General features: G+C 41.9%; 1 protein-coding gene across 1 annotated transcript; it reads left to right on the top strand.

Annotated features, from left to right (window-relative positions):
• The first annotated feature begins 263 nt into the window (after positions 1-263).
• ptpn9a (protein tyrosine phosphatase non-receptor type 9a) lies at positions 264-27159 on the top strand. The gene is made up of 13 exons (XM_083973716.1): positions 264-791; positions 9186-9329; positions 14337-14426; positions 17250-17374; positions 18287-18392; positions 20228-20338; positions 21527-21843; positions 22757-22844; positions 23206-23275; positions 23510-23588; positions 23714-23864; positions 25866-26073; positions 26356-27159. The coding sequence occupies exons 1-13, from the start codon at positions 759-761 to the stop codon at positions 26544-26546; spliced, it is 1713 nt and encodes a 570-aa protein (XP_083829842.1). The 5' UTR covers positions 264-758; the 3' UTR covers positions 26547-27159.

The following is a 27159-nucleotide window of genomic DNA, read 5'->3' as shown; positions in this document are numbered from 1 at the left end:
TTTGTGGTTTAATTTCTGTCTTTAAAATCCACTCCTGTTTTTCAGAGTCGTCCTGGCGCCCGAAGAAGCAAGCTGACACTCAAAATGGTGATTTTCCTGTTTGGTTTCCTATTTTTATGAATGAAGGCGGAGGTCAGTGAGCTTTTGTCATTTTCTGCTCTCAACCACCAGGGGGTAGAGCGGCATGCAGAAAGAATAGCCTCCAATCTCTCTCTCTCTCGCTCTTCAGGGCTGTCTCTCTCACACACAACATAAAGGCAACGTTCACAGCTAAAAAACTTGCAATTCATGGCATGGAGGAGTCAGCGGGCAGCTGCCGTCCTCTGATCTGTGTGAGGTTGGGTGGATGAGCAGCAGATCATGGTCTGAACCCACTTATCATCGAGCCGAAGCAGATCAGCCTCGTCTAGCTGCTCGAGTGTAGTCCTCTGTTTTTTTTTTCTTCCTCCCTGTCTTCTTTTCTATTCTCCTCGGTGAAATCTGACACAACATCAGCGGCTTTCCTCTACTAGTTTTGGATGGCAGATTCAGGCTTATTGGCTTGTGTGTTTCGCAGTCAAACACTTTAAAGAAGAAAAAAAAAGAGAGAAACATTCAGCTCATACTGCAGCGATTCAGATGCCTTCAACTTTGAGCGAGAGGGACAACCCCTAAACCCCGTTTTTACACGAGGGACAGACACACAGACATCTCCGTTATCTTCCACTTTATGAAAAGGACGCGTCTCGGCGAAAGGTGGTCGGAGAACTGACGGAACCATGGCAGCTAATTTATCGGCGGATGAAGAACAGGTAGGCCCCTGAGAGTCTTTGTGCTTATACTTTTTTCTTCCCCCCCACCACCCCTCCTTTCTGTGTTAGATCGCCCTGAATTGTTCCAGTCGCAGCCCTACCTGGAGGTATTTTTGGCCCTGTCTGTGCATTCATTTGCGTGTGCGCGCCGCTGCGAGTGGCGATAGCAGTGCGCAATGGTGGATTTGTTGCGAAATGGTCCGCGGAGTTGCGGAGCGGAAATATTGTATCGATTTCTGGCGCATTATTGCTCCAGTTGCATCACTGTCAGTTCCTCTCCAGCGTTGAGCCTGAACTGTTGCGAAAGAGGCCGAACTCGCCCTCACCACCGCCGCCACCAGCCTCCACACACAGATGTAAAATAATTCAATGCGTGGCTCGCAGTGGGTACGGATCGTCATATTACAGCCGGGGAAGGTTGGAGGCAGCCAGCTCTGCATTGAGTTCAATGAAGGAGAACTTGGCTTATTGTCCTGGTTGTAATGTAGGAATGAGAAACTGGTTCGAACTGTAGCATCAAAGCATCTTAGAATGCAGACATGTTCACAAATTGAATCCACTATGAGGAATGGGGAATAAATCTCCCCCTCTTTTGCTTTTTTTTTTTTTAATCAAAGCTTGAATAAGTAAACTCAGCTCTGGTGTGTTGTTCTTTCCAACAACATAAAAGTTTTGGTCTAAAAACTGATGCACAACAGAATGATACTCACACTTTTTTTTTATTGACTTGATATGGTTTCAGAAGTAGTGATGTCATCACACCACTGAACTCTTTATGTGTTGGATCTTATTTAGCATGTGCTAGGCTGAGAATGTAGCCTATTGTATTTCTAGCTTCATAATCTCAGGTTTAGATGAATAGCTTGGCCTTGTAGTGAATGAGACTTTTCATCTTGGCTCTGAAAAAAAAGAGGCTAATTTTGAACAAGGTCAACCGGAGCTGAGCAGCTGAGCTCATGTCTATTGATGCACTCAAAGTTTACCGTCAGACAGTTTATTATTAGCAAAGGTGAAAAGGTAAATCTAGTAGCTGATCAACATAAAGGCATGTGGAAGCTTCATGATCACCACTTTTTTCCTGTCTTATTAGTCTCTAGAGCAGCTTTGCCCAGCTGGTCCATAGACTAAACTAAAACTAAACAACCTATAGGAAACTGCGATGGATATTTTTTTCACTAATCCCTCACATTTTGAAGATAAAAACATCAACTGTGAAATCAAGAAGAGTATTATTGATAAAGAACAGTTTGTAAACTATACCCCAGTAGAAAACAACACCATGAAGGTTATGATGTTCAGTATTTGTCGCTGTTTTGTCTGCTCCTGCGTAGCTTGTGTAGCTTTTAGATTGTACCATGTTCCTAAGAGTTGTTTCAAACACAAACTACATTTGTATCAAAGAGATGGATCATCAAGTTGAATCCCTACCTGGATATTGTAACATTTATTAAGTCTGGATTTATTGCAGAGCTGACTACATTAGTTTGTAGAAAGAACAGGCCACTTAGTGTGAATTACAACATTTATTCTAGTGTGTATATACCCAAACAGCACATGAATAGCACAAAACCTATCTTCAGCATCTTCAGAGGAAGCATACTGTAGTTAGTGATTCTTGTACATTGTTCATTTCACTGAAGAATATTATCATCCGTTTTCACACACATTTTGAGCCTATGTTTGATTTTTTACGTCTTCTTCTACGTTGGTGCTGGTCATGCTCGTGTCTTCTCTTCCTGCTGACACCCCTCATGATCTGGTCAGCAGAAAGCCATATCTGGCTACTCCATTTCCTGTGTGAGCCAGGGCCCCCGCTAGGGTACCGGACGCCCTTATTACATCCACAGCCTTGTGGGGGGGTGTTTGGGTAGATTGTGTATGCAGTCTATGTGGTGTGTGTGTGTGTGTGTATGTGTGTGTGTGTGTGGCAGGGTGGCTCCCTCGGGAGTGTACATGGGTGTAGTGGAACTTCATTCTAAAGGCAGCTGTTAAAAGCATTTCCACCAGACTCGGGGGAAGGGGGAGTTTATGAGTTACAGAGTGCCTGTGTGTGTCTATCATGTGCTCTAGTGTGTGTGCGTGCGTGTGTGTGTGTGTGTGTGTGTGTGTGTGTGTGTGTGTGTTGTGTCTACTGTCTACTCCCAGGAAGCAGTGGAGTGAGAGAAAGTGGGGAATAGGGAGAGAGTGACGTTATTGACTTCCTGTTTTGGTATTGACTCGTGCCAAATGGGACTCACTGAAGTGAAGCGAAGCTGCTTGGCAACTGCAGTCCTGCATTTGTAAATAGATTAGCATGGCATCTGTAATCAAATAGATTATGGAAAGACAATGTCAAAGACAGCCATAAATTCCTTTCAGTATAATGATGATGGTTATAATGAAGAAATGCATTAGTCCTCCCTGTAGGATCAAGATGTAATCGTGACGCTGCAGTGACCCTGCACACTCCTTTTTATAACCCTTTTCCCAGCTGAGACCAATAAAGCCGCCATTGACTTTATGACCGCTCCTGGCTGGAATGTGGAGTAGGCTTGATGTCAATACTGAGACATCAATGACCAATTCCTGTAACTAAGGAGTATGACGACAGCAAGTACAACAAAAACCAAAATCCACTGTGGGTTTCCCAGTAAGACACCATGTACATTATCGTCAGCCTGGTCCTGACGCATCTGAATGAAATGCAGCCATTAACACAAATTATCTGTGTTTGACAAGTTAGAACTAATACCATGAGGACGGCCTGGAGGATTCTATCAGCGGTGGATGGTGTGTTTCTCAGCGTACAACACATAACGCAGCCAAGATGTCCAGTCATGGTTGGCGGCACAGAGCAACAACAAATAGATCTGGTTTATTGCAATGAGCCAGTTAACAAATAACTGTGGGTAGTTGTTGAAGAAAAAGTCTAAAGAGAGCACGGTGGGAAGGAGCACAGTGTCCAGGCTGTAGGCGGCAAAAGTTCATAAACTGCGCATGGATGATAAATATTGATAGATATAAAATAGAGGTATACAGAAGTTGAATAATAACTATAGCACAGGAATGTAGGATTGTAGAGGATTCAACTTTTCAAGGAGCCGTTTGTTAGACCGCGGGTTAAGATTAATAAACCTCTTTGATAAGATATTAAATATCTTTAGCTAATGTTTCAGTCTTTTTTCAATCAGTATTAGGCTACATCTGCAGTAGGGATGTCACAATAACTTATTTTCACAATTAATTGCGGTATTAAACGCCACATTAGTTACTCAAAGATTCCTAAATACCGTCACTTAACAGTGTCAGAACCATATCGGCAGATGTGCGCCAAAGTAAAGGTAAATGCACAGATACTGGTCCATTTACATAAGACTGAAATGGTAGGAATTTAAATGTTAGCCTGTCCTTTGTAATTTTTTTTTTTTTTTAAATAAACTTAAACATTTGGTGTAGATGACAATTAATGACTTTAACAACACACCAAGAAAAACTATAATCGTGACTTCCCTAATCTAAAGTATTAGGTTTTCAGTTTAAAATGCATATCTTTTAAGATGGATGGATGGATGGATGGATGGATGGATGGATGGATGGAGGGCTGTGTGGTAATCTGGGCAGGCAACGACCGAGACCTTTGGAAACAATGGTGACGCCCACAGTCGCTCCCTGATCGGATCTTATCTGGTGAAAGTAACATGGATCATGAAAGTGCCACTGACGCCGTTGTCTTTGCTAGCAGCTGTTGCTCAGGCAAATTCAGTATGCTAATGCTACAACTGTAGCTTGAGTATTATTTGTAGTATTTTTTGCATATAATCAACTGCAGGGCAGATAATCTACTTCCTGTAAAAGCCGCCTCACCCATGGCCAGTGTTCACATTTGATAGTGTGTGTGTGTGTGTTTTTCAGGTGTGACGGTCTGGGTGGAGATGTTTCTGATGTAGATCCATCACAGTTGAAAATGAAAACCCGGTGTGTGGACATTGGCCTATGCCGTGTAGTGAACTGAAACAGGCCCGTCTTTGAGATTTTGGTTGAACGAGCTATCTTTCCCTGTGCTTCATAGAGAGGCTGAGCTGGAAATGCAGGATTCTGCATTGTCACTGGAGTGCATCATCGTCAGCTGTCAGTTCGTACCTCTATATACTGCACATTTGATATGTTTAGTGTCAGTTGGAAAGAGTAATCCTAATACCTCTCAAGACAGGAAGGACTGTGGGAAGGTGAACGTGTGCAGGCAGAGAGCAGCAAGATGCGGGAGAGAGACTTTCATCAGAGGAGTCATGATGGAGTCATCAATAATGAATACAGTTACAGCCCACATCGTGTCCATGTGTATCAAGACTTCCGGCGAACAGTTCAGCAATCCAAAATATCAATATGGAAATGACAGTTGTGTAAAGTGAATGAGAGTTTGAATTCTCAGTTGACTCTCAGTAAAGTTCAAAGTGTCTCCTATTTAGGGAGCAGTAAACAAGAAGACAATGATGTGATTCTGAAGGCAGTCCGTATCTCCCTGTAGGAACCCTTATCTGTTCTGTTGGTCGTGGCTGCAGTGAGTTGGGAGGGTGGAGGGGGGGTCCTGGTCTCCAGCCTTTATAGGTTTGGTTTTAGGGCAGTTTGACAGAGAACTGACCCCAAATTCATCCGCTAGCTCCCAGGCAGCACAGCAGGCTCCAACCACAGTGAACCTAATCAATTAGTTATCGACTGCCATCGTCAACACCACCAATAAACAACCCAACAACCATCAATGAAAAATCCTGACAACAAACAGGATTATGTAATTTCAGCCCCTGTGTATTAAAAGGGCAGGAACCACTTGTTTAAAATGCCTCACATGGAATTTCAGAACAACAAACTGAGGAAATGTAGACATCTGAACCAGAACGGGTGGGGGGAGAAGTGGACTTTTAATCTGACCAATTTGGAATTTGCATGGACCACTCAAGTCTATTTAGATTGATGTCACTGAGGTTTAAACCAGAATTAAGTGTAATGTATAATGAATAATCAAGAGCATTGAGGAAGGAAAAATCTCCTGCTCTATCAGAAGTGGAGCCAGTCGAGCAAATATTTATGCATCGTCCGGGAACTGAACAGGTCACTCCTCCGCACTGAATCTTCCACTCTATAGTCCGGTGTGCTATCATGAAAACAAACTGGTTCATCCTCAAATTCCACTCAGGCGGATATGGCCCCTAGTGCAGAAAAACCAAACAAGACTTGCTTCTCCAGGAACAGAGGGTCACTGCCTGGAGTTGGCAGCCTCCCCTTAAAAGCCTAAGAGAGAGAGAGAGCGAGAGAGCGCAGCTGTAAGACCATTGAAATCTTGGAAACTCAAATGTACCTGACAGCGAAATCTGACAGGAAGTTGTCTTTGGCCAACACTGAAGGATTAACGCTTCACTGTGCAACAACAAAGAGTAGATGTCCCTCATTAGGTGGAGCTTATGTTACAAGTTAGTGCCTCGCTACATCAGTCAAATGTGTTTTTCTTGAAGCAAAGTGAAGAAGTCTGAAATATTTTAGTGGTATAAACAACCCCGGAGCTCAGAGACTGAGATACCTGCTTTTATTTGCCCTTCTCATTTCATCAAACACTTTTTTCTGAAGTACCTTTGGACTGAGTCATATAAACCTTGTCGATGGTTGACATCAGCAGGAAGTTTTACTGCAGCTTTCTCCGCAGTTCATTTTGGAGTGTGAAACGTATCTCACCTCTGTTCTCACACAGCAGATTCCTCTTCTCCTTCTCCTTCTTCTTGTTTAGGAAGTTGAGAAATTTGGATTTAGCCTGCAGCGTCATCAACTGTCGGAGAAATACACACAGTTTGCAAACCAACTATAGTTTCTAGATGTTAAAACAAAACAAAAAAGAAAACTGTTACGAGCAGTTTTGGTCTGGTTCTACATAAGTTCCACAATTGGGCCATGTGGAGGCACAGGGGCCAGCAGCTGCATTTGCCGAAGAAGGCCATGAGGTGTAATTGAAAGCTCTATATAAAAAGCAAGTAAATTAAGTTTTTTTTAAATTATTATTTTTACACATGCTGTTCCTGGAAATCAAAAGAAAACTTCCAAGTTAGGAAACATTATCAGACAGCACTGAGGTATTGGCTTAGTTTCTAATTGGAGTGATTGTGTCACAGTGAGTCTTCATAGTAAAATAGGTCATTGTAAGAATATGCTGCTCATGGTTCACCGTGAGGTCTTGAAACATTTACTTGTCAATTCATGTTTTAAAAAAAAGAATCATAGCGATGTATTCTCTTGTGCGCTGAAAGGAATTCGGAGCAACAGCCCTCTGCACCCCCTCCCACCCCCCACCCCTCCCCATGAGAGTCGGATATGAGGACCCCAGCCCTGTCAGGTGCAATCATCCCTCATCCCTTGCATGCTAAGACTTTCTGAACAGAGCAGAAGCTGCAGGGCCCTCCTGTCTGTGAAAAGCGCTGGCTTTCCTGAGGAGAGACAGTGGCATCCTGTCTTTGGGGCCTCGGCGCTCGTCAGTGATCGTTTTGTATTCCTAAAGAGCCGCGGACTCCCAGAACTTGACTTCCTGTCTCCCATGCATGCCCCGCTGCTGCTGTGCCTGACCAGAGAAGCGGAACCCTGTGTTTAAAGTGTAAGCTTTCATTGCCTCCTCTGTCGCCTTTTGACGATTCACTGGGTGCTGACTCGCTAACTCTGCGGGTGCTGAGGCCGGTGGGGGGTGAGAGGGGGGGTAGGGGGGCGCTGAGGGGAGTATATAATAAGACCAGAGGGGAGGACAGGAAGCTCCTGAAAGACTGCTGGCTAAATGCATAAGTTATTTGCAAGATGGCTGGAGGGGCTTTTTATGGTAAACACATTTTTCCAACTGCACTGTATGATATGAATTCAACAGAATATTTTTTAGATTTGAATGGGTCTGGTGCTGAACCCCCCCCCCCAAAAAAAAACACACATTTTGAAAACAAGCCAACTTTCTCTAATTAAGTGCCTTTTGTTTTAAAGTGGTTCTATCAAATATTAGCACCTGACTCAGCACTCTCACTAAGTTGTTTTTGGTTTTCCGTCCCACGCTTTTGCTGTTAAGGTGCAGTTTAACCGTCCTCTGTTCCTTTTTCAGCAAAAAAAAGTCTCTAAAAGCCCAGTGTACACTATAGTGGTAGTGTGTATCAGTGCGTACATAAGCAACTGTTTGCTAACACTGGCCTTTTATCAATGCACAAGATGAGAATATGTCTGTTATGTTATACCAGCCAACTAAAACTGCAGATGTAATATCTGACACTGGAGAGTTAAAGGGATAGTTCAACATTTTGGCAAATTGACCCATTGCCATAATCCCTATAGTTTTAGGAGTAGGTTCATTACCTCTAATTGTCGGTGCAAGCGGTTTTTAGAACGGCGGAGCAGAGCCACGAGCTGCTCAGAGCCACACTATGGAGGCTAATGGGATTTCTTGGTTTCACTCATCAAATACACAATCCAACAACTCCAAAACGCTCTGGTGGACAAGTTGTGACCTGCACAAACTGATTCCCATCTTCATCCTCTAACCCAAACATGTTCTGATGGACAGTTATCTTATTCTTGGTGAAGAGGAAAAGAAAACTGAACTGAGTTTTGATGGAAAAAAAATACTACAACTAATAATATTAAAACCTAAAACTTGCATTGCCATCAGTGACATCCTACCTCCATTCATGTAGAGGTGCTTTAATGACTGATATCTCAGGAGTCGACAAATCCACATGACTTGCTTTATGACCAGCTGCTATGAAAGGTTCGAGTGTGTTACCCTGTCATTATTGCAGCTTCAGCTCATAAACACCAGTTGCACAGGATTCCATCTTCTTCCCCTCTCATGCTCCTGCTCTCTCTTCATACAAACTATGAAAACGCTGGTAGTTTTCTTTAACTGCGCAAAATGCATTCACCATATATGCTGCCCTTTACATCCGTCACTCTTCGCTTTTGCTCGTTGCTTAGTTTTTTTGTTTGATTGTTTTCTCCAGCTCGACCATGCGCTGGAATTTTCTTTGTCCCTTCATAGCTTATGCAAAGTGGCAGATCGTTCCCCAAGATAGCTGTGGTTAACACACGAGATGAACCAGCAAAACTGAGGAATAACTTCCGCGCTCGGCTGCACACATTTTTATTTTGTACGTCACTGTCTATGTGCAGTCTGCAAACACACCCTCACAGGGCTCCCATTGTTCTCCAAACCATACAACGGCACATGAAACATGACCGTGCTGTAGATGTCTAACCGGGCCGTCGAATTGTGTCGAGTGTATTCCGCGAGGCGGCAGATGACACTTCCTCTGAGGATGTATCAAGTTTAAAGCCCAGTTTCATTTCCTTCCTATTTGACCCTTCGATTATGGGAGTGTTTGTGACAGCGATCTGTGTCTGTTTCAGGCTACCAGGCAGTTTCTGGAGGAAATCAACAAGTGGACCAGTCAGCATGGAGTGTCGCCGCTGTCGAGGGAATTGGCCGTCAAGTTCCTCATGGCTCGCAAGTTTGATGTCCTTCGAGCCATTGAGCTCTTCCACAGCTACAGGGTAAGAAGAGATGGACGGTCTGCAGTCATGCAGATAAAACTTATTTGCAGCTGCCTATGTATGCACAACAACACAGGGGGACTTTTAAATGACGTTGCAGCCTCTGGTTTCTATATTGCCACAGTCCACGCCTTTTGAAAACACAGCCTGTGAAGCACTGAACAACTTGCGTCAACACATGACAGTAGATACAGGGAGGCTGTTTGCTTCTCTGGGTTTTTGCCACCAATATGTTGTGTTTGCATGTTAATTAACCAACCAAGGAGGCCATTTTACATTACTCTGATTTTGTAAATCCATACAATCTGCAAATGAAGACTAAAAATGTGTGAAGTTTGCAGCTCCTACAGACTTTTTCCATAAAGTTTTGTCAAAAGTAACTTCACCTGAACACAGTACACACTAAAGGTAGAGAAGTTTCCTAATTTAAATAGTAAACATGTTAAGAAAATAAGCCTAATGAACACATTGTGATTATACTCTCCAGTTCTGTAGTCCAGTTCTTCCGGTCCGGTGACATTATCAAAAGTATTCATTGAATTTGAGCCCACTATGATCTTAACATTAGTGTAATAACTCATCTATCAGACGTTGTAGCCCAAAATTTGTGCAAAATTCTATTTTCGAGTAAATCCGGGATGAAAGTAGGGTAGTTTTTTTTCGCATTGGATAATGCAGGCGCACAAATTATGTGTCACATTGCTCACGATTCATCAGCCAATGATATTGGATCCGTCATCCGTCAATCAAAAATCAGACACACACACACACACACACACACACACACCGAGCTCGGTCTCGCCCCAAACATTGAATCCCGCCTGCTCGACAACGACCAATCAAATCCGTTTTCCTTACTCGGGTAAACTTGTGCAGCAACTCGTGGAAACTCGTAGAAGGAGGCTCGACAAACAGGACAAACGGCCATTTCTGAACACCTTTAATGGAGACATATTCTACCCCTTTTTAACAAATTAAAATATTCCCCATGTGTCTTAAAGACATGTCCGTGTCAAAATACTTTTCATCCTCTCTAAACAGCCCTGTTCAGAACGGCTGGTTTCAGTGCCTGTACCTTTTAAATGCAAATGAACCACTGCTTGCCCCACCCCTTCTACCGGTCCCAGGTAGGGGTGGGGTTATGCAAATTCGAAAACTAGAACTAGATTACATCATTGCCAGACAACCAAGGGAACAGCTCGTAAAACCACATGGATTTCAATCTAAGGAGCCTGAAAATTACAGATTTTTTTGTAAAAAGGCAAAACAAACAACCCAAGAGCCTTCAAAAAGTGATATTTCCATAATATGTCCCCTTTAAGTCTCATCACTCTTGTCTTTTTATTTACCACCATCACCTCCTCCACCTCTGTATTAGCTCGATCCAAGGTCATGGGCAGGTGATGGGAAACCTGGGAAACAAACACAATAGCATCTGTCAACAGGTTTTGCATAAAGCTAACAACACCGCCCCCCCCCCCTCATGGTTTGTCGGCTTGTCTCACAGGCAGCACGCAGTCAGAAAGGGCTAATGTCATTTGGTGAAGAAATTGTTTTAGATGAGCTGACTCATCTGGAGCTATTACCCCGGTTACTTTGGTGAAAACATAGTTTCCAGTTTTTAGTCGTCTAAATTTAGAAATGTAAATACCTCATCAGTTTAAACACCCTCTATTTGAACATTATCAAGAATCTACACCCACATTGGAACAATCTTTCTTGTGTACCTAACGTTTTCTTTCTTATTATACAGTAAATCAGCCATTATTTCCACAGAGGAAACCGTAGTTGTGTCATAATTGTCCAAACAGCAGGCTTAAATAATGCAAAGTATGTAACTAATGACTTTTGCAGTTTGCAGCGTTTTTTTTCAGATGGGACAGAAATAACTGATGACACGTTACAAAGTATAGACAGCAGAACATACATGCATGTGCTGACACAGAGACACAGCACAGAGCTGCAGGTTGAATGGAAGAGTTAATGTGCAGCGTCTCCACCACGCCCACACCCACAGCTACAGCTACACAAGGCCCTGTTTTATTGAACAAATTTCTTCAGAAGCCCTAGCCAAGCAAGAGATCGCCTAAACAGATGCATCAGAACACACACACACACACACACACACTTGCAGGCAAGTATCAACTCACACAGCGAATGAAACACTGTCAGGATATTTCACCAAGCATCCTGCAGTCTGAAGCTTATCACAACGTGTCTTCAGAAAAACAACCGGTCGATAGTGAAATTATGAGTTTAGCACAAATGAGGAACATCACAACGTTTCACGGGGAAGAGCCTGGTAGAATTCCATGCAGAATAATATCAAACAGTGATAAATTAGGATGCTTTCAACATGTGAATGATAAGTCAAGTAAAACAGTGTAAATGTGATATTCATGTGCATGAGGCGGCTTATTTCTTGGGATGTTTTGAAGCATTAGACGCCCATAATAACTCTGTATCTCTAATGAACATTACTCATGTTCTCCTTTTTCGTTTCCTGTTTATTTGCTGTGCTATTAACCAACTCCCTGGGGAGAGTCAGAGAGTGAACCGGCCCCAGTTTAAACCCTGAATTGGAATATATCTGTAACAACCATCTGCATGTATCACTTATCTTTTTATATGGTGGTTGAGAACAAGATGGGCGGAGTGTCAGTAAAACATAATTGAATGAAAAAGTTAGAAAAAGATGTCTGTTCCTTTATATTGCTGCAGTAGCAAGCAGCCGGTGACCTTGGTGATATTATTACCATCAACGTGGAAAATGATGATGGAGATGAAAGCCTCGGGGCAGGGCCAGTGGATCAGAGCACAGGTCCCACTTCATTTATGATCTGGAAATAACATGTAGATAATAATAATATAATCAGGTGCTTCTACTACCAAGCCACGTAATAACTGCCAGAGTCGTATTTCTGTCCCTAAGACGGCCTATACTGCTGAAAACCCCCCCCCCTCGCCAAATTTGAACATACAAAACAGGATTTATCTGGCCGGATCTGCACTGGTTTATCCACTGCAGCAAACGGAAAGTTCCCAGACGTCTACAACAGGCTCTAATGACCTGAATAGCTTCAAGACGTGGCGGGATCTTACCACCTACAGTACCTTTTTTTTTCTTTTTTCTTTTTCTTTTTTTAGTGCGGCCGTTTCATTCACCAAGGTGGGTTCTTGTTTTTCGGCGTTGACTTGTTGGCCCGCATGAACAGCAGCTCATTTCTGAAAAGACTGTGACTTTGAGAGGGATTAGTTAGCCCCCCCCCACCCCACCCCACGCTATGCCACAGTTCATTTAACATTTAACTCACTTTAATGCTGTGTCAGCACCGGGACAGAGGCTGGGGACAAGTCATTTGTCAGAAAAAAAAAGTGAGGGGGAAAGTTTCCAGTGCGAGGCTTGTTAAGTCGGGGGGGAGGGAGGGGGTCAATGGTGAAGGACTTGGCTTTAAAAATATCTAATTGTGTCATCCACTGTTCTGTTTATCTGTATATCTTTTAATATTTACATCTTGATAAAAGGATAAGCATTACAAACAAAAACATTTCTAAGATTTGAAGATTTGGTATTCTTATAATATCACATATAATCAAAGTTCCCTAGTACTACAGCACAGACTGTGTCAGAAAGCGGTTTCTTAGTAGCTGAAGTTCATGTTAGGTGCCAAGAACACAGCGTAAGATCTTGTAAACACTGGACAAAAGTGGGTGGTTCACACATACAGTATGTACCACAACATCACACACAGGTTGTTACTTTTGTGTGTGTGTGTGTGTTTGCTTTGTTTTTGTTTGTATTTCAGCTTTGCACAAACAATAGAAAATAGAAAACAAGTTTTCCTGGAGCAGATACTCAGACAAATGTCAAAAACAAAAGAGAGGACATGATGGATGCATAATGACTGTAGTGACTGAAGTTATAACGCCCGGTGCTTAGTATTGGTTTGCACATTCACTGCAAATTCAGTTCAGATGTGGAAAAAGGTCAAATGTTTCACATGAAAAAGCATAAATGAATTAATAATAAATAGTTGAAGTGAAAGAGCGGGGACAGACTTACTGATTCACACCATTCTGAGCCTTGACATGGATGTTATATTTATAGGATATGTTGTATTGATCTATAAATATCTATATGTGACTGAGGTTGTTCATTGTGACCCACAGATTAACTCCTACTCATTCTGCATCTGCATATTTCAGATCCTTCTTTTGGTTTTACGGCCTCTTGGTTAAACATTTAACATCATGTTAGCGAGAATGTTATTATGTTTTTATTGGTTTATGGTTTATGTTTAGACTTTTTTTTCTGTAGAATGAAATGCATTGTCTCGATATCCATAAAAATGTGTGACAGCAGCAATCCCCTGGTGGGCCTGTGTGTCGAACAAACAACCTAACATCATACATTTTTAAAAAGATTTGTCTTTGGTTGAGTGTCATCAGTCACTGTCTAGACAGCACAGCATTACATCTGGAATATGGCTGCCCTACCACATAATATACTGTATCTGTAATGATATATGACTTGCATGTATTGAAACCACTTTCTTTCATATCTCTCTCACCAGCAGTAACAGCAGGGATAAAAGAACTGCAGTAGTTATGAACTGAAAGCAGATTCATCACCATGTTAAGTGGAGAAACCTCAGTGAAAAACAGGATGCTGCATTCAAGTCACTATTAATAAAATGATGGGGGAATTATTGCATGTTTCACCTCTGTTCCATTTATTCATCAGTCCACATAGTTTAAAAATCAGAAAATCTGTAGATAAATGTATAAAATGTGCATGGCACCTCCAAAGTTGGAGTTCAGTTAGTATTTATTCTCTAAGGGGGAAAAAAACAACAGAAAGAAGGGGAATGGAAACCATGCAGAGAGGGCAGGAAAGTCAGCCGTGTTCTTCTCTATTGTTCACAGGAGAAGAATTCACCTCAAAGTGACGACCTGTTATAGTAACACCGGAGCGTCATTTCACACACTGTCATCTGTTTTCTTCAGGAAACACGTCTTAAAGAAGGAATCGTCCGACTCCAGCCTCAGGAGGAGCCTCTGCGCTCAGAGCTGCTCAGTGGAAAGTTTACTGTGTTGGTAAGTCTGCCCTCTACGTATTTCTTTATCATTATGGAACCAGCTTAATGGAATAGATATGGATGTAATATATTTACTAATATTATCAATAACAACAGCAAAGAATGAATCCTACTGAGTCTCTGTACAATGAAGACCTTAACTGTGAAAAAGCTTAGGCCTATTCAAAATTAGCATTTGGGCAACGTAGCCATATAATAGGCAAAACATTGAAATTAATGTATTCATTTGATCAATTACACTAGGCTATGTCAGAGCATAGTTAGATTGACAGGTTGTTTTTGTATAATAATATAGCACACAACTTTTATTTTGACATTGTTACACTTACACTTCACTTCAGGTCTGTCTGCTGTCATATTTCTGAATAAGAAACAGGAATTTATATAAATTTAATTCCTAAACAGAAAAACGCTGTTTTTTTGTTTTTCATTTTTACTGTTTATTTTGTTTTTGTTTCAAAACGGAAAAACAGACCCATTTTTCAGTTTTTCTGATTGAACCATACACAGAGTATATTCATATACAGTAAATAAACATACACAAGCATGTCCCAGCACACAAACATAACACGGCACATCATTTAATACTAAATACTGTGTCCATAAATCCTCAGCTATGAAAGAAATACTTGAAGTATATTATATGCATCAAGTATGTAATAATATAAACTAAAGTCTTCCTCCCCTCACTTGTTACAAGCTCCTATTCCCCTCCTTGTTTACCCCAAACTTGAATAATCTGATTCCTTTGTTCTGTGCAGCTTTATTGTCATTCTAAAATTAGTCAGTGAGACACAGACACATTGTTGCACGGGGTTCCTTAGTTTTTTTTTTCTGTTTTCTTTCCCTTTCTTCTCACTGAGCTCACAATACTCATACCCAAAATAGTGGATCCAATTACTCCAGTTTGAGTGCATTCAAAACTATGGTGTCCTGATGTTTTGGGATTTAACAAGCCTTTTTAAAATGATATATTATATATTTCTTCCAGTGCCACAAACGGGCTGTTCCCTTCCAGAAATGTAGGCTCTACTATGTTGGGTGTGTAGAGGCAGTATCTTGGCTTGAGGATCAATCAGTCTGTAATTGACACATCAAATATAATGAGCTCATTTTCCTGAACAAGTAGGTTTACAGACTAATTCTGAAAGGAAACTCCCATAACCAGGAATTCAGAGGTGTCTCTCTGGGGCGCAAGTTCCTGAACCAACACTCTTAAAAACAACTTTGCCTTTTGTCAGCCAGATCGCCACCATAAAAGATGCCTCCTCCCCTCTTCCAGCACACACACACACACACCCTGACTCTCCCTGTGTTTTCCCTCTTCCTTCCCCACTGACGTGCCACAGTGGCATTGATGCTGTACATCCTCTTGTCTGACGTCTGAGTTCTCCAGCCTCAGCAGCGGGTTTCATATCCTGTCTGAGGTATTTTTAGCCCCAGAGTGCCCCGAGAACACAGGCTTATTTGCTTACAAAAGGCCGGTTCCGGAGCAATCGGCGGCTTCATTCAAGTTTCCAGAGCCTCTGGTTTCTTCTGACACCGGCAGCCTTCAAAAATGATCGGCTTTGACGTGAAAAATATGCTCCGTGTCCTTCTCCAGAAAAGAAAAAAAGACAAGAGCTGCGAGACCTGCAGCATCATTACTGACAAGAATTGTTCCTCCTGCTGAATTGTTGACAGCCCTTTGTGGCTGCGTGCCAGTTAGCAGCATATGAACTTAAGTGCCCCCCTGTGGTCATTGTTCATCGCTCATTTCTCAATAGCTTCCATTTGGCTGCCTTGTTGTCACACTGAAAAAGCAGCCCCAGTAATCTCTCCTCCGAGTGGCCACATGACTTCTATGAAAAACACATCTGAGTCGATCCACTTGAAAAACCCTCACACACACACACGAGACTGAACAAAACCAGAGTAAAATGACAATTCTCAGTTTTGTGTTTCTACTACATGATTTATTCCATTCATGGTATACATACTACACATGGTTGCACATATTTACATCATGTACACATAGTCATCATAAAGGAAAAGGAGCAGGATGAAGAAAAACTTATAGTACCTGCCCCTCTCTATTTTTATAATTGCATTGGCTTAGTATCAACACCAATATTATACTCTATTTCAAAAAATTAAAGATGATGAAACATATAATAATAACAAGAAAAAAACAAGCAAAAATAGCAGTGGACACCACTCATCTATCTATCTTCTTTTTCTCTTTCTCCTTCTTTTTTGTAGGCGCTTATCTTTTCTTTTTAACAATTTTCTTAAACTGAGACTTTCAGTTCCTTGCTCTTCGAATGCCATAGTTTTACACCTGCAACAGAAATACACATTTGTTTTAAGCTCAGCCTTGCAAATGTATGTTTAAAATCAAGTTTCAGTCTGTTATCCTCTTCCTCCAGTTTGAACAAGTTTTGTAAATGTTCTGGTAATGATCTGTTCTTTGCTTTATACATTATTATTAAGGCCTGAAGTTCTATCAGCCACTTTCAATAAACCTGCAGAAATAAAAAAAAATCTATTTGAGGGTTCTCTGTTGCCTCCCTTGTGAATAACTCTTTGCTCTTTTCTGAAGCAGAAACAGAGGAGTGATGTTACTTGTATAGGTATTGCCCCACTCTTCCACGCAATAATTAAGATATGGCAAGATAAGTGTACATTAAAGCATTTTTAGTGTGTTGGTGTCCAGAGTTCAGAGTTTTAGGACAACATACATTCCACAGAAACTTGAGTCTTGACAGTGAAATGGTGAATAACTCGTCCCACGAGGTGTGGGCCGCTGATGTGTAACCTGTTGGTGTTGGTGTGTTTTCAGAGTGTACGCGACCCCTCGGGGGCCTCCATCGCTTTGTACACGGCGAAGCTCCACCACCCCAACAAGACAGGCAACCACGTGGTGCTGCAGGCCCTCTTCTATCTCCTGGACCGAGCTGTGGAGAGGTGAGGACCGTGCTCTCACGTACTCCACCTTTAATCTTAGTGTCATACACTGTAATGCAGAGGTCTTCAACAGGGGGTCCGTGACCCCTAGGGAGCCCGCGGAGGTGCTGCAGGAGGGTCGTGGGATTTTTGGTTGTTGTTTTATATATTTTAGTTTCCACATTTATCAGGGTTCCCACTCTTTTCTTGAAATCATTTGCATTATTATTATTATTACATACTATTATATTTATGTGCAGTCTATGGCTCTAATTTATGAAATAATCTCTTACATGCTTAGAAATTATATGGTAACTTTTGATCAACTCAAAGTCGCTAGTTTTCTCTCTCGGTACTTTTTTGGAAAAGTCAATTAGAGCTCTGGTAGCTGATGTCATGATGTGATTAATCATTTTCAAGGACAACTCAAGCTTTTCCAGGACATTTGACTTCTTTTTCTCATTTTCCATATGTTTTCCATGGTCAACCATTTTCCCGGTTTTCAAGGACATGTGGGAATCCTGTTTATATTTCAAATAAAAATGTCAATTTGGATAGCTTGTCTGCATAATTATCATATTATCATATCATATTATTTGAAAAGCTTAGTAAATGCACAATAACAAGGTTGGGCCCAGTTTAATATAATACACAATTTTATACAACATAGTAGGGTTCCCTGCTCCATCTCTCCTTGGACTTGGAAAAACGTTGAAGACCCCTGCTGTAATGGCTCATTCTGTTATTCTGTTTGTTGCGCGTACTCTTTTACATGTTCACTCTATGCACCGCCTGTGTACACACTGTTCTCTTTGCGCATTCGTTCACTGGAACACGTCTGTGCGCTGTGTTGGAATAAAAACCTGCCATAAGTTAGTGATCAACCGATGTGTATCATGAACGTAAACACAAAGTTTCCTGGTTTGTCCGCAGCTTCGAGACCCAGAGGAACGGCCTGGTGTTCATTTACGACATGGCGGGATCCAACTACACAAACTTTGAGCTGGACCTGAGCAAAAAGATCCTCAATTTACTCAAGGTGAGTCACTTACAGTGCTGTGCAAACGTTTTAGGCACTTCGGTAACACTTTATAATAAGTACACACTATTAAGCCTTAGTTAAGCATTAATAAATACTGAATTCTTCATGTATAACACATGAATACTCATTAGTATGTAGTTTATAAATACAGTTAGTGCTTATCAATGATGAGTAAAACATTTTTAACTGTGTTTATAAACTACATACTAATGAGTTTTCATGTGTTTATAAATGATGAATTCAGTATTTAATGCTTTACTAACGCATGTACAGTATTGTGACACTTTAGATGTTTAGATTTGTATCCTTTATGCAGCAGAGAGGTCACTGATCACTCCCACATTTATTCTGCAGCAGGACAACGACCCAAACATGACAGCCAGTGTCAAAAATAACTATTTTTAATTGACAAGAAGACTGAATTCTGCAACAAATGAACTTTGGATGAAGTTAATCCATAAATAAAGACTATTCTTGGCATTCGTTTTGAAAGCATCTTCACTTTCCTTATGGTGCCTAAAACTTTTGCACAGTACTGCATGTACATTAAATATAACATGTACTGTAAAGGCAAAATGTGTATGAGAATGAGATGCAAGATTTGCAGGATTAGATGTCAACACTTGAAAGAAAGTCCATTAAATTATCTGCTGTTGTTGAAAATGAATCACCTTTCCAGCTAGTGCTGAGTTATATCTTTGATCCTGGGAGGCGGCAGGTTTGTGTCCTATAGGAGCTGCGTGCCCGTCCAAACGGCAAAATGAATGGCTGAACTGAACGGGATGACAAGCACAAGAATGATTTAATCCATACAGCAGAGGCTGTGTAACACTCAGAGCGGTGCTTATTGTGGCAGTTACCTGCACGTCTCCCTCCATCTAAGTGATTTATGCCCCGAGGGTCAAGCAGTATGTCGTCTACAGTCGATAACACAGACACTTATGTGGCCGCATCAGCAGCAGTGGCCTCTACATCGTGCCCGCATATTGATCGGAAAAAAATTGACTGGAGTCGCTGATACGTCCTCAGGAGAATTAGTTTTGTATGCAGTGTCACAATGTAAAGCAGAGAAAGTCTAAAGAAATGATTCTTGGATTGTCTCCAAGATAACAAGTGATTTACTTTAACGTGGGAGCTCCTGCACCGCTGGTAGTGTACCTGCTCTGCTTTATGTCCAACACGTAGAACTGTGCATATGATGAAGGTATATTAAAGCAGATATCAGTGGAATGTTTTTGTTAATATAAGTCCTAAATAGTCCTATTTTCCGTCAGCAATCACTTACATGAAGTATTTCAGCCTAAACACGAGTCTCTCCGTCACTCTGCTCTGCTGTAACCCGAGGAGAAAATTTTCCTTGTGGGATACAAGTGTTATCCAATGAGGAGAGAGAACGGCATGAAGGGCTGTGTGTGCAGCCAAGGGATGCGCGTGAATGTGGTGACGTAGCACGAGGACCAATTGATGCCTGACAAGGGCGGGGGCTGCTAACTCATGGTGCGTTCAAAGAAACTCGTACTTTGTGTTTTTCCTTCCTGTGAAGTCATACCAGTTCGATCTGGTACGAGTTCACGGGTCGGAAGTTACGAGTGGCCGTTATAGGGAACTTTCACAGACAACAGGATGGTAAAAACACGAGCTACGGGTTACCTGGAACGCTACCAAGTCGTAGTTGTGACTTGAAGCTGTAACTTACGGTTTCAAAAGCCTGCCTTGAACGCAGCATTAGCCGAAACGGCCGTGAAGCTGATATCTGCTTTAAAATACACCCTGTTGAGTCTCCAATATGAATTGCAGGTTTTGATACTTTGTGCCGTCTCTCTGTCCACCAGGGGGCGTTCCCTGCCAGGCTGAAGAAGGTGCTGATCGTCGGGGCCCCCGTTTGGTTCCGAGTGCCCTACAACCTGCTCAGTCTGCTCCTCAAGGAGAAACTTAGGGAGAGGGTGAGTGAAGGAGCTGTTCACTCATTTACTGACACTTGGATTTCACACACCAGCTCCTCCGCTGCATGTTAATAATTATACTTAAAAAAAAAAAAGATTTACCTTTTTATATGTTGAATCACAAACAATAAATGACCAGGCGATTTCGTATCATTGATCATTGATTAGATGGCTCTCTCTAGCCACTAACCCCCCCCCCAACCCCGGCTGCCTCTTGGCCTCCCTGACATGTTGAATCTCTGGTATCAACCACCCTACCTGTTAGGGCTGTGGTGTTGCCGTGCTGTGTGTCTGTCCTTCCCAGGCACCATATAAGGTGGAGGCAGAGGCAATTTGTTACGTTCCCTGTGTTTTCCAGGGTTAAAGGGGGAGCAGCAATGAATGAAATAATAGGACCGGGTCGAAACAGAAACATAACACAGGTCACAGGATTGAAAAGAAGCAATACGTTTTATTTAACACAAAACAGCCCAACATCGACTGATGCTGCATTCGAGACAAGTTGGAACTTGGATCTTTCCAACCTCCGACTTGAAAAAGTGCAGTCAAACGCCACCTCAAGTCGGAGAAAGAAATCTTCCCCAGCTTCGCTGAGAATCAGTTGTCTGACGTCACACAACAATCTGCACCCGGGCAGAACCACACCGTCAACTGTAAAACATCAATTAGAATACATTTAAATGCTAAAATACATTAAAACATTCTGTTTTGATTGTTTGAATGTTTTTATGCCTTATGTGAAGCACTTTGAATGCAAAGTGCTGTTTTTGGTTACTCTTTCAACTGGGAAAGATCCGAGTTCCAACTTGTCTTGAACGCAGCATCACTCTGACTCTGGCTGCAGTAGATGGGCTTCCTCCTCCTCCAGCAGATATACCCTGATTGGTTATCGGCCACAGGTGTGCTGGCCTGCCCACATACAAACAAAAGAACTCGGCACAACACCACCACATCGCTGTATCCCAAGAATTTGATTATTACAGATTTCTGTGTAACCTGGAGGTCAGCTGTAAATATCACTACAGAAATTATTGTTCATGATTTTATAATTATTTGTGACATGAAAATTTAAAAAACAAAAAAGGACTCTGGGATTGATGACATGTTTTAACACTGAAGCTTACCGACAACGGTTTCATGTCGAGCTGAAGCATTAAATGTGTTTTTACTGTCTCTGTGTATCTCCAGGTCCAGATGGTAAAAATGGCGGAGCTGCGCCAACACCTCCCCCGAGACTGTCTCCCACAGCACCTGGGCGGCCTGCTGCCCCTGGACGCCTACAGCTGGAACCAGCAGCTACTGGCGGGCCAGAACGGCAGAGTGGACCCGGTGGACGAGCTGGTGGGCATCCCTCTGGAGGAGACTTCCATCCACGCCCCCGGACCGGAGGCCATGCGCCCGCAGGAGCTGCTGGCGCACCTGGGCCGGCTCCAGCGTTCGGGCATCCATCAGGAGTACGAGGAGCTCCGCAGAGAACCTCCACCCGGAACCTTCCACTGTGCACAGTGAGTTAACGGCAGCGCTGGAGGCGCAGGGTTCACATCTGGAGCTCTGCATTTTCATTACAGTAATGACTCAGAAAACATGAATAATTACACATCATGCAGACTTTTAAAGCAATTAGTTAGTTTCCTGGGAAATTAAGTAAACCAACGGTTTTCTACACTCATCTATTGATAATGTCCCCAGACTGTCAGAATTAAACCCTGAAACTGCTGTGTCCGCTGTTTGTGTGTATCTGCTGGAGTAAATGGTGAATGAGCGGGAAAAGTTCTTAATTATTCTTATAAATAATCTATATTAAGTTTGCTTGTAGCAGAGGCAGGCAAAATGAGTTATCACTTGTTTTGCAGGAGGTTTAAAGTAGATAAAATAGAACTACACCATCTTGTCCTCCATCATACATTACATCACATCCCATAATCATGACCAAAACTAAAAGAGGACCTATTTTTTGCATTAATTCAATACAGCTGGACTCAAATGAAGGTGTAGAACCTTCTCAAAGATGAACAAAAGAAACTGACGGCACCTGAATGACCTCCATGAGAGTCACAGCAAAGTCTGAAAAAAAATCTAAAATTCTGCATCTGTGCTGTCACTATGGGGTGCTGAGCGTACATTGATGAGGGAAATTTTTTTTTATTGATTTTTAACATAAAGCTGCAACATAACAAATGGTTAAAAATTGAATATTTTTCATATGCACTGTATATTACCTCAAAATGTGTTAGTCACACGATACATCAGTCATGGTCACCATCACAGTAACCTTGAATTTTTTTCTATGCAGCTAGCTATGCTATCTAACAATAATAATATTGCATACTTGGAAAATAGGGTTAATCGGATTTGTAAAGTGTCAATGTGTCACAAAGGACACTGGTAATTTTTTTTTTGTACGTTTATTGTCTACAGAGCAGCCTACAATCAGGAGAGGAATCGCTACGGAGACGTGCTGTGCCTAGATCAAACGAGAGTTCGTTTGAAACCCAGACGGAACGAGGTTGGTGCTCAACAACATTACAGGTGTCATTCAGAGGGAGAAGACCAGTTGCATTCATGGTTTCTCAGCGATCAAAAAAAAAAACAATGTGCCAGTTTTCAAACCTCTGACACAGTGGACTGATACCAGCAGGCTTGTGAACTGGCAGCCTGACACAAAGTATTACCAAAGCACTTTGATTGTGCTGCTTTTAATCCTCTAAAATAATTTAATAATCCTGCTGCCTCAACTGAGCTGACAGTCCTAAATGATTCTTTAGATCATAGCACAGGCTTCACTTCTAATTTGAAATTGCATAATATACTTAAGTTTTTGCAAGTGTGCGTTTCATTCTTGTGATAAATCTGTGCTGTTCTCACAGAGATCGGACTACATCAATGCCAGCTTCATGGATGGCTACAAACAGAAGAACGCATACATTGGTACTCAAGGTATAACCACTGTCACACATCTGTGCTTAATGTTCTCTGGGTTACTCCAAAATGTTAAGAAATTCTACTGCTTATTAAAGTTTAACAGTGTAATGTGTTTTTATATAGACGCGTGGGACTGTAAATGCTAATGTGCTCTGTTATAAAATGCACAAGTTTATTCTGATTGATTGTCATCAAAGCTGCAATGAGTGTGAGGGAAACATAAACATAAAAGTACTGTGCACTGTGCAGGACCGCTGGAAAGGACGTATGGTGATTTCTGGAGAATGGTCTGGGAACAAAACGTGCTTGTTATCGTCATGACAACCAGGTAATTTTGTTTTGTAAATACAAATAATATAATAGATGCATTATTGTTGAGTCATAAACTATTTGTTAGAATTAGAACTATTAGAACTGTCGTTTATGTGTATTTCGTCTGTCTCTGGCCTGCAGGACGGACGAGGGCAGTCGGAGGAAATGTGGACAGTACTGGCCGCTGGAGGAAGGGGGACAAGAGGTCTATGGCCATATGGCAGTGGTGAACCAAAGAGTAGACCACCACACCCACTACAACCACACAACCCTCGAACTGCACAACACTGAGGTAAAAGCCTAGAGCCACTGCATGGACACTGGGACTGGAGTGTGTTTTTCATCCGGCAACAACAAGCAATTTGTCAAGAAATAACTGTGGTTAATAGATCATATACACGGGACAAACAGCAGCACTGCAGGGTCAAATATTTCTGCAGTGGAAATTCTGGTCAATAAATTGCTATAGTGAGATCCATTTCCCTGTTTTTATGTGGGTCAGATGGAAGCAGTGTAGACAGAGTAACCCAGGCGTCTCTCTCCCACACTGACTCTGCTCAAACCATTTCTGTCTATGCACAGATTAGACAAATGAGAAAAGCCGTTGAGGTGTTAGGGGACAGAATTTCAACTTTTTTGCTTTGAGTCAGACCAGCCTCCAGCTTTAATACTCACCTAAGCTCGATTAATATTCACGACATGACATGAGAGGGGTTTTAATCCTCATCTCAGGCTTGGTGAGAATCCAAGAAAACATATTTCTTTTTTCTTTATTTATACATACACAGCAAGACAGGACAAAACAAATTACATGTACCAAGACAAAAATAATAATAAAGGCGGGAGTGCAGGGTAACCTAGTTGCAATGTAATTTACATTACAGGGTGAAGTAACTCGCACTTAAAGGGATAGTTCAACATTTTGGCAAATTCGCCTATTGCCATAATCCCTATAGTTTTAGGAGTAGGTTCATTACCTTTAATTGTCAGTGCAAGCTTTTTTTAGATCGGTGGGGCAGAGACGTGAACTCTGCATGGCGCGCTGTACTTTCGCCTTTCCCTCATCAAACTGCTCAGAGCTATGCTACGGAGGCTAATGGGATTTCTTGGTTTCCCTCATCAAACTCATCAAATACACAATCCAACAACTCCAAAACACTCTGGTGGACAAATTGGGATTTGCACATTCACCACGCCATGAAATAATCATGTAACATTACAAGATGGAGTTGTTTTCAAGGCAACCGGATCTACATTCCAGACACGGCTGCAGAGCGGAGTGATTTCAAAAGCACAAGCAGTTACGAGTATTTGCTTCATGTGTTGTAATGTTACATAATTATACGTTATTATTTCATAGCATGGTGAATGTGCAGGTCACAACTTGTCCACGAGAGCGTTTTGGAGCGTTGTGGGATTGTGTATTTAGTTTGAAGAGGGAAACGCGAAAGTACCATTAACCACGGTTGTGTTAGCTGAGCAGCTCGTATCTCTGCCCCGCCAATCTAAAAACAGCTTGTACCGATAATTAAAGGTAATGAACCTACAGCTAAATCTATAGGGATTATGGCAATAGGCAAATTTGCAAAAATGTTGAACTATCCCTTTAAAGTAACGCTTCAATACCATTCATACAGTACACCACATAACATTTCCATATTATTTCCATATTAACAGAATTCCACATGTATGTCATGCACTCATAAGTGACCTAACTGAGGTCCAAGACCCTTCAAGTCCACTGTCCAGTGTTTGTAGGTGTATTATGGACACCTCGTCCATAAAGAGGAAGTCCATAAATCCTTAAGCCAGTTGTCCGTAATAAAACAGTTAGGTTTCCTCACTTTCCACTAGATGAGTGATCATTCTCTTCACTGTGAGACCTGCTAGTCCAATCAAACACTGCATCATATGAGAATTGATTCCATTAACTATACCACACTATGGGGCACATTGGAATATTTAAACATAAAAAAAGATTTCAAGTCATTTATGACATCAGACCACAGGTTGTTACTGCTGGGCAGTGCCACAGTTGATGTATTAGTGTACCTCGCCACAGCCATGCCAACATCAATCAGAAATATTACAATTCTCTTTATACTTTGTGAAGTTACATAAAATCTGAACTATTTTTTAACTGTATTACTTTGTTTCTCACACAAATAGATGCAGTAAATAAGAAAACATATTTCTTAACATATCAATCTATTCTACCATATTTAAAGAGCAGATTGTGTTATTGTGACGTACAACAAGCATATGACTGATGTGACTATTTTTATCCACTCAGACTTGTGAACAGAGACAAGTGAGTCATTTCCAGTACCTCAGCTGGCCCGATTATGGTGTTCCCACCTCAGCTGTGACTCTCATTGACTTCCTGGGAGCTGTGAAGAGACAACAGAGGAAAACGGTGAAGGCTTTGGGACTCAAGTGGACGGGCCACCCACTGGGACCCCCGATGGTCGTCCATTGCAGCGCAGGGATTGGGAGAACAGGTGAGACCTTGAGATTGTAGCTCTTATCTGATGCAATAAATCCCACCTTCATGAAGGTCACATGAGCTGTGTTGAATAAACAGGCTCAATGAAAACTGAAGGTTGAATTTATTGTAGGACTGTAAGTTTGTTTCAAGGATTGAAATATTATTATATATTATATTATGAGCTTCAAGGCTCATTGTCATTTTTTAAATGGTAAGAACAACTTTGCATTATTGTCAGGAAAGCCTTTTTAAATGTTTCACTGTTCAAACCAAACAACCCACCTGTTGTTGGCAGGTACCTTCTGTGCCCTGGACATCAGTCTGTCCCAGCTTCAGGACGTCGGCTCACTAAACGTGTGCCAGACGGTGCGACGCATGAGAACACAGAGAGCCTTCAGCATTCAAACCCCGGACCAGTACTACTTCTGCTACAACGCCATTTTGGAGCACGCCCAAAGACAGGGCCTGCTCCCAGCCAATCAGTGAGCTTCTTCTCCCCCCCCCGAGATCCCCGAAACCAATCTGTGAGCTCTGAGATTTCTGCAGTCGATCTGTTAACCCCGAGCCGTGTTGTGTGACCAATTAGTGAATCCAGGAGAGTAAACTTCCTCACAGTGGCTGTCATTTGAAACTAAGCCACTCTTCACTGGCAAACCGAAACAAGACAGCGACAGTAAAAGGCTTGTGAGTTGACATTATGATGTTCCAGTGTGATAACATTCCGGCTGCCAACAATGTGACATTTTGTTTTTTGTTTTCTTTTTGCTGAACATATCTCGAAAAAAATACGTGGCAAAGTGAGCACAGTGCTGCAGTGTTGTGCAGTCTCGTGTTTTGTGGTCAGGGATGTTGGGTGAAATGATTGAGGTGATGCTCATTGACCTTTTGCTCATTTTAGCAAATGGTTGAGGAGTAATTTACCCCCAAATTGAAAAAAAAAAATTCAGTGTAGTTAAAACTGCACGTCTCTTCCAAGTCCCTAGTGCTTGTAGCCAAGTGAGTTCCCCAAAGGCTTAAAGGGATATTTCAACATTTTGGCAAATTGGCCCATTGCCATAATCCCTATAGTTTTAGGAGTAGGTCCGTTACCTTTAATTGT

This window comes from Trachurus trachurus (assembly GCF_905171665.1).
Source record: "Trachurus trachurus genome assembly, chromosome: 6".
Lineage (NCBI taxonomy): Eukaryota > Metazoa > Chordata > Actinopteri > Carangiformes > Carangidae > Trachurus > Trachurus trachurus.
Note: the sequence above shows the minus strand (reverse complement) of the source record. Positions and strands in the feature narration are given on the sequence as shown.